Source organism: Acanthisitta chloris, unplaced genomic scaffold (genome assembly GCF_000695815.1).
Source record: "Acanthisitta chloris isolate BGI_N310 unplaced genomic scaffold, ASM69581v1 Scaffold46273, whole genome shotgun sequence".
NCBI classification, from domain to species: Eukaryota; Metazoa; Chordata; class Aves; order Passeriformes; family Acanthisittidae; genus Acanthisitta; species Acanthisitta chloris.
The window spans coordinates 2275-10789 of NW_008666254.1; the positions used below are offsets into that span (position 1 = coordinate 2275).

An 8515-nucleotide genomic window follows, 5' to 3' on the forward strand; every position below is an offset into this window, starting at 1 on the left:
ATCCATGTCAAATTTAAGCTAAAATACCTTAATGTGTCCAGAGTTAACATGCCTACATCTAACCAAATTATTGGGCCTTCAAGATAACAGAAAAGCAAAGAGCACAGGGATTTCTCAAACACTCATTTGCAACTACCTTCAAAAAAAAAAAAAAATCAACCCTAAAATTAGCTTGGCCATCTGTTTAAATAGCAAGTTGCAGTTCTTCAATGTATCTCAATGTACATGTCCTTTGGCACATTGATTGCCATGCTCAAGTAAAACTGTATATACTTTATACTGAAACAAATCAATCTTGAGATGAATTCTCTTTCATGTCAAGAACAGCAATTCAGTAGCTTAGATTAGCAGCTCTTTTTCAGCCCAGCATTACTACCTTACTAGTGCCTTTCATAGAACAGCCATAGTCCAGAAAAACTCAGTCCTTCACCAGGCTTAAAGCTTTATTTATAGAAAGTTGACTGCATTAATTGCAGCAATATTTGCATTGTGTTTGAACTCGGTGCTAAAAGGTTAATATTTACATTTAGGTAACACTCAAATGAGAAACTGAATACAGAGACAGTTTCAGAGCAGACAGACAGACATACAAATTACAGACAGATTTAAGTCACCACAATTATTTCAATCTGGATGATTTAGTCAAAAGGCCTAGTATGTCTTAATCAGGTTAGCAGGAAGAGTAGATTTGTCCAAGTCATCAAAATATGGATGGTTCAAGGCCTTTTTGCCAGAAATTCTTTTTGCAGGATCATAAATTAACATTTTCTGGAAGAAAAAAAAAGAAACACATTTACTCCCTCATGAAATGTGAACTAAAATAACATTAAATAGGTAGATATTTAATCACAGTAATAGTCAAATAACCATAAAGACACGTTTTCCCAGTGTTCCATGATTTCTCATAGGTGGAAAGGTTATTTCCCTGTACAAGTCAGAAGTAGATCAGCAGCAGTGCTTAACATCCCAAAGTAAAGAATGACATTTACTTTCCTGTTCAGTAACCAAGCCTTTGCCTGCATCTAGGTACCACATGTACTGAACTAAAACCAGAACTACACATCCAGTGGCAATATTAGTCTCAGCTTCTTACTAAGGGAAATTAATAAGCTTTAGGCTGTTAAAGCCCAAAATGTTTACAAGGACATGTGATCTTACACTTATTTCATTACTGATATAGAACAAAGTCACATCAAATTGCTTCTACTCAGCTTGGTGCAGCACTTTACAGTTAAAATTTAAGAAGGATCACTCAGCTTCAAAATCCAAACAGGAAAGTATATGAGAAGCAGAAGAACTGAAAGAGTTAAAACTTGAGTTTCCTTGCAATAAGTTACTTCAACTGGATAGCTCCATAAAGGTGATGAGAGCAAAAAGAGGTGTTATAACCACTAAAATAGCCCCCAGAACTTTCTAGAACAGGTGAGATAGTTGTTTTGCATCTGCTGTTTATACCATACAAGGAGCCAAAAACAAACGAAGCATTCAGAAGTTTTTTACTAGACACAAAACTAGCAAAGTCTCTGCAAAGTCTTTTTATTTCTCCTTACTAAAGGACAGACCATTCCAGCAATCAGGATTTACCTGCTGCCTCTCCCCCATCCCCACAGCAAATTTGCCTTCCAAAAAAACCTTAAAATAGTATTACTCTGCCCAGGATTCAGTCTTGGCATTTAACTATCTTTTACACTGCATCCTACACAAAGTCTTCCAAGTTGATTTAAACAGCTGAATTTGCATTTATGTTCTCAGAATCCTGCCAAATGCACACTGCCTCTAGATTTAACCTCCCACATCCAATGGTACCTTGAGACAGGTTCCTGTTAGCTGTACCCCAGAAGTGGCCTATGGTTAATACTGATAAAGGTTCTCTTAAAATTGACTCTCGGAGGTAAATTTCTCTGAAATAAGGATGCTATGACACTGAGACTACAACACTGTAGCTAATAGATTAAGTGACCATTTCTGCTCTGAGCAGTCTGGAGTAGTTTTCCTGGAACTTATTGTCTTGATAATACTGAGCTTTTGATGACAGCCATTAAGTGCATTGAAATGATGCCACAGAAATGATTTAGCTTAGAAGGTCTTAAATTTACCACCTCACCCCAACAACTGGTCTTAACACAAAAACACCTAAGAGTTTTCAAAGACAGCTACTTTACACACTAATTCCATCTGCAAGAGTTTATAGAAAAAAACCCCAACATTTTCACTGACAAATATGAGCCTGTGCTCTAGAACAAACTATTCAGTTTTGCTGCCTTCAAAGCTATATTACTGCTTTATGCTTAAAAGTTCCATAGGAAGAACTTGAAAGCAATCAAAAAGTTCAGGAATACCACGGTCACCAGGCAGTAATAGGAAATTAAAATGTCAACATTTATTGAATTAAGGCAAAACTAGAAAATATGTTAGAAAATTTAATATGCTTTGAGTCTGGTATTGTGTTAGCACCACGAAGAGCTAGTAATTTTTTTTGTCTTTATTAGCAGGAGCTCCAAACACTGGTTTTACATGGTGGAGCCACACCTAAGCTGAGTGCTTAGCAGGTCAGTTTCACATAATGAACAAGATTATCTTGATTTTAGTTGGTAAATACAATCAGTAACAATTCTATTTCAAACTGATTTAATAACGATGCTGTCAGTGGTCACAGAGGAAATGTGTCTGCTTAAGTCAGTTATCTCTAGAAGACAATGCTGCTGCAAGGTTATGGGCTATCTAAGACAGCTACATGTATATCAAACATTAGGGCTGTCAGTGTGAACTGGGGCTCTGTTCCCAAAGAAAAACTTTGAGAAATTGTGGTCACTAGAACTTACTGGGTAACACTGCTTCCTTCAGAGTATTTTGCCATAACAGTACTAATATGGGTCAGAAACTACTTTGGGGCTCCTTAAAACCATTAGCCAGCTACACAGGTAATGGTTGTATGAAGTTGCTCTTGTACCAAGGTGGTTCTGAAGTGTCTGCTTATCTTAAGCCACACAAGAGCACCCACTCCACAACCCCAGTATATAAGTCTGCAGTGTAAAACTGCAGCTTTAGAACAGCCAAAGGACAGCCAAGGGATTACACTTCAGTACATCCAAGAGCACACTCAAGATGTGACCTAAATTAGTCTGCAATGGCAGCACATGAGCTGCAAGAGCACTAAATGGAAAAGCCTGATGAAGAGCTTGTCAAAAAGCCTAGAGTGGTAGTTGAACTGCATGGCCACATAACTAAAGGAAACTAAACACAAAATATACCAATTAAAAGTTAATACACCACACCCAGAAATATTTAACTCAAAATTTAAAGGCAATTGAGACAGACATTACAGGCAGACTTAAACTAAAGTATCTGGTCTCACAGCTAATCAATACAGTTCACTGTTTCCATCATTTTTTATTCACTTAAGACCATCATGAAAGTTTAACTAAGATTATCCCACCAAGATTAATCCACATGCTACCATAAAAGAAACATTTCCAACTGAACCAGCAGTCATAGAGCCACGCCACAGTTAGCACTGGCAGCAGGAAGGTGACAGCTAGTTTATGGGCAGGCACCTTCACTTAGGCCTGGTTATAAAAGCTTATGCTCACTTTCAAGTTGTACCTGGCTTATTAGTACAAAACAACTTGGGCATAATTGCTAGTCAGGTGTTATTTATGAAAAAAGTGGTCAAATGTCACACAAACTGTCAGTTTCCCTTCTTGTAGAATGAGAGCTCATATCACAGCTGATAGTTTGAAGACCTCCATATCTTTCTTCTAGCCAAGACTAATGAGTACAGCTTTGTGTATTCTGGAGTATTTGAAACAACCCGTTCAGTTTCTTAATCAGCAGTTCAAAAAAGACTACTTACAGCCAGCAAATCGAGTCCGTCTTCGTCCAGGTTTTTCACGTGTGTTTCAAGGCTGACAGGTTTCCATTTTGGGAAGGTATTTTTATAGTCTTGCAGGGATTCCACTTCAGGCCATACCTCATTGTTGGGTGTCCCTAAAGCTCTGTGCAAGCATAAGCAAAACATGAAATTCAGTCTGAAACCTGTATGCACTAGTACACTTTTAATAAGCACAGGACTGTTGTGCAATGCCACACAGGCAGCAAGGGAAGGTTCAGCCAAAGGTACCTGAAGATTCTGAAGATCTGGTCAATTTCTGAATCCCCATGGAAAAGTGGCTTTTTAGTTGCCAGTTCAGCAAATATGGTACCTATGCTCCACATATCTACAGGAGTAGAGTAACGAGATGATCCCAGCAACACCTCTGGAGACCTGTACCACAGTGTCACTACCTGTTGAACAATGAAAATATTTTAAGTCTGTGTCAGGTCCTCTAATTGACTACAAGCACAACGGTTCAGCTGTCATTAAACATTCAGTTTCTTTGGTTAAAGTAATAGCTGGTGCTAGAAGTTTCTGTGTAAATACTAGTTTCAAACTTCATTTGTATACAAACAAACCCCATTGCAGTAGATTTCTACTGCAAGAAAAGCAGCTGAGTACACTGCTTCCCAAAGCACAGGAAGCCTTTAGCATCTAACCACTAAAACCCTCAAACTTGAGTGGCTTTGTGAAGCAAAAATGCCCTTATGATACAAGTGAGCAACAAGTTCCAGCTCATGTGATTCACTGTCAAGGTAATAGAGGATTCATAAGATGCTTGAGTAAAACCACAGTTCAAGAGAAGAAAAACCAATGAATAAATCAAAACCAAGATACAACTTTTTGATCATCTTGTTAGTTTATGACTTTAAAAAACTGGGTTTTTTTAGCCTTTTCATATTCAGCTATTAGCAGGAAGCTAATAAGCATTATCTAAGTCACCCAAAGTAAGCTCCAACTCACTTCATGAGTGTAGACCCGCACTGGAATTCCAAAGGCTCGAGCCAATCCAAAGTCTGCTAGTTTAATCACCCCTTTATCATCTATCAAGAGATTCTGAGGTTTCAAGTCTCTGTGCAGAACTCTTCTTGAGTGGCAGAAGACAATACCTTGCAAGATTTGGTAGAGGTAACTCTAGAAGGGATGAGAGAAAAAAGTATTTACTTTTAGTACATGTTAGCATTCTGCAACACAAGGTGATCCCTTAAGTCAGTTCTCCTCATACAAGTAGAAAATGGAGATCCAAATGCAGATACTGAATTAATATCAATCAAAAAGCCACACAAATTAAGTCTTAAGATCACTTTAAGGCAGTTAAATCCCAGTAATTAAGAGTATGAAGTGGCATTTGAGAGCAAAACTCATTCATCTTACTATCAACAGCTGCTTATTTAACCTCTCATTTTCCTCAAGGAGCTAATTATACTGAAAATAAGAGTGGCTTATAGCTTAGTAGGTCATCTTTAGAGCTCCCTTTTATACTAAGAAATTGTCCTCATTACCTTAACACGTGAACGCTCCAAATAGTGGCCAGATGGAATACTATCCAAGTATTTCTTGAGATCCATGGAAAGAAACTCAAAAATCAGGTACAGTCTTGAATCATGTGTAATAACATCCTGAAGACTAGAAATTGAGAATGCAATTAACTTCACTGCAAAATGCATGGACTCAGTTACATTTCCCCTCTTAACAGGGATACAAGCTGACATTTCCAGGTTCCTATTATGGAAGTCTTAAAAAAATCTTCAACCAACAGACTGAGCTATACCATCATCTGGATGACAAATATATCTGAAATAGTGCCAGACTGAGATAAATACCTATGTGCTTCCTCTTAAACTTATGTTCCCTCATGCCTCACATCAGACACAGGAAGTCTGAGGAAAAACTACTGTTGCTTTAAAAAAACCCACACCTGTGGGTGTTTGTGCCTAGCTCCTCTTTGAAGCTGGATTATTACAACGGAGCCTGAATTACTTGGAGGGTTTTAAGGGAATATTATAATAGGAACCTAGTAGATAGACACAGGAAGATTCACTGGGTTTAAGTATCTGCATCTCTAATAGACTAACAGTTCCTAAACCCCAGGATACACACTACCTGGCTGGAACTTAGCCAGTTTTAAGGCACACTGGAGATCAAGTGTTTTGCTGCATCAAAGAGCAAGTAAATATTTGGTGGGGAAGACAATAGCTGCAATCAATTTTTACATGTCAAGTAGTTACAATGGAAGTTTCACTCTTAGCTCAGATGTGCCAGCTATGACAGCAGCATAACACAACACGTAAATCAGAACAGCAGGGAAGTGATTCAAGACAGGCTCAGATCACATGCAAGTCAAATCTCCTATTCCAAGGTGGCAAATAAAACTGAGGCTGCCTGAAGTAACAGCTTCAGCCAGTTTTCATGAGGTTTTCTGCCTCCGTTCTCACCATAACCTCTCTGAAAATAATTTCCATAAATTTCTAAATCCGTAAAAATCTGTTAGATTCCTAGAATGGGAAGAGGCAGCATGAGCAGGGCTTAAAGAGAAAACTGGCATAAACACAGAATTCAGGAATATAACCATTTGCTGCAAAACAGACACTGTATTAAGCCGAGTGGTTCTCACTTCACTAGAACAGTGGAAAAATAAATTCTTTATCTGAAAGAACCTAGTGCCCTTCAAAGAGTTTAGCTAAATACCAGTATATGCATACCGGACTATATTGGGATGATTCAGCTCTTTTAACAAAGAAATTTCTCGGATAGCAGTACTTGGAACACCTTCCTCTTCACTTTCTAGACGTATTTTCTTCATTGCAACCACTTGGCCTGTGACTTTGTGACGACCTTTATACACAACACCATAGGTACCTGAACAAAAAGACAGTAAAACACCTATAGTGTAAGTCATTGCAAATACGAACTGTTAACATAGGCAAAGTCTTTGTGAATCAAGTATTTGGCTTGATTACTAACTCCTGCTTAGCTTTGGCAGTTTCCCTGAGCAACAGCTCAGATTGTTTAAAGCATGCCACCCATAAATGTGCCATCTGTTAGGACAGGGTACTTGGTAGCCTAAGTCTGAAAGGTGAACATTTGCAAGATACAATTTAAAATCAGATAACTGTTTGAGTTTCACGTTCGTAAGCTTCCAGGTAAAATCACTATATGGCTTCACCCCTGACGCATTACGATTTTACCATTGATACATCATGTTTAAATGTTGAAGGTTTAGCTGCAACAGAAAGTAGTGAGTGCTCCCTCTGCAATCCAAGATCCAGCCATCCATGGGTCAGATCTACAGGAATACCTCTAGCACAATCCTCAGTGCAGGAGAGAATGTAGTGCTGAGTCTCAGCAGAAGCTAAAATTGGAACCAGTATGCAATCTCAACTCAATAATCCATTTTAATCATCAGTAGTAGATCTGAATCAGAAGTAGAATCCTCAAACCAAGACAGCATAAGCCTTCTTTTTCCTCTTCTTGAAGCATTAATCCCTCACATGAAGTTCAAACTAATTTCTTTCAGAAAGATTCATGCACAAGGCCTCAGTTACAAAGATCTGTTGCAAGATCCAAGCACACACATTTTGCTGTTGCCTCAGCAAACACGTTCTCAGAGAAACACACTGGAAGTTCTCAAGTACACATAAGGTTAAAGCATTGTAAAACACACTAACTTCTATGCTTAACATGGGTTGGATTTCCAGGTAAAGTGGGGTTAGGACTAACATCTGCATTGAAGTCATTATTCTTAGTGCCCCACAGTAAATTAATTGTTCAAATTTACTTCTCCACAGAGGTTTGCAATCTGTGCTTTCCTCTGACAATCATAGTGTCTGGATACAATCAGAGCAGAACAATCCACAAACCACTACTCCCTACCAGCAGCTTCAAGCAGAATAAGTATAGCACAACTTCAGGAGCAACTGGTAAGTTCATACACACAGGAATGGGAGAGCTCCCTAAACTGAAAAACTGGTTCAGGACTCAGAACATGTTTTTCCCCCCCTCTCAGAGGTACATTACACCATCAATATATAGGCAGATGCCTTTCAACACTGATCTGATGTTTCAAAGAGATCATGTCATCTTCCAAAGGGTAAGCTGAAAGCTTTTACATATAGAGATAACTACCACAGTAAGCCACAGGCTTATTTTGCCAGTTAGCTGAATTCCAGTGGTTCCTTCAATAACCAGAGTGCACAGAGCTTCTGTGACACTTGATAACTCAAACTGTGGAGCATTACAAGGCTCACTGTGCTCCACCCTTACCTTCACCAATCTTCTCTACTTTTGTGTAATCATCCATTGTGGTGACTAACTCTGAAACGAAGAGGAAAAAGAAACAGAACATGAGGGTGAGCAGTTGCTGTCCTGAACAGTCACTAAAACTACGTCAGGTCTTTTTCAGCTATTTTTGTCTTACATAATTAAGATGTAACATAAAACACTTACTGCTCTCCTCTACAAAAGCACAGGGGCCTATTCAAAATTCTAACTAGAAAATCCACATCTCAATTGTGAGCGCGTACCAAGCTAAGGAGATAGCTGGGGGGGGTAAAAAAAGCTCCTCCAAAGAACTGAAAAAACACACCCTGATGTTCCACATAGCTCCTCAGTGGCAGGAGCCTTGCTGTGTAAATATCCCGG

The 8515-nt window shown here is 38.7% G+C and overlaps 1 protein-coding gene across 4 annotated transcripts; it reads right to left on the reverse strand.

Annotated features, from left to right (window-relative positions):
• Positions 1-441: 441 nt before the first annotated feature.
• On the reverse strand, positions 442-8174 carry CDK1 (cyclin-dependent kinase 1). 4 transcript variants are annotated; one of them, XM_009072015.1, is made up of 7 exons: positions 8138-8174; positions 6577-6733; positions 5383-5500; positions 4838-5008; positions 4121-4284; positions 3854-3995; positions 442-768 (listed from the first exon to the last, which is right to left on the reverse strand). In XM_009072015.1, the coding sequence occupies exons 1-7, from the start codon at positions 8172-8174 to the stop codon at positions 652-654; spliced, it is 906 nt and encodes a 301-aa protein (XP_009070263.1). In that variant the 3' UTR covers positions 442-651. The 4 variants fall into 4 exon arrangements, with proteins under 4 accessions (XP_009070263.1, XP_009070264.1, XP_009070262.1 ...); XM_009072016.1 differs by having other exon boundaries at positions 4121-4202; positions 4834-5008; XM_009072014.1 differs by having other exon boundaries at positions 5377-5500.
• Between the last annotated feature and the right edge of the window lie 341 nt (positions 8175-8515).

Coding starts and splice junctions, on each gene's coding strand:
- CDK1 (XM_009072014.1), bottom strand. CDS start 8,174: ATGGATGATTACACAAAAGTAGAGAAGATTGGTGAAG. Junction 6,734..8,137: donor AGTAGAGAAGATTGGTGAAG/GTAAGGGTGGAG, acceptor CTTTTTGTTCAG/GTACCTATGGTGTTGTGTAT. Junction 5,501..6,576: donor AATCATCCCAATATAGTCCG/GTATGCATATAC, acceptor CTCAATTTCTAG/TCTTCAGGATGTTATTACAC.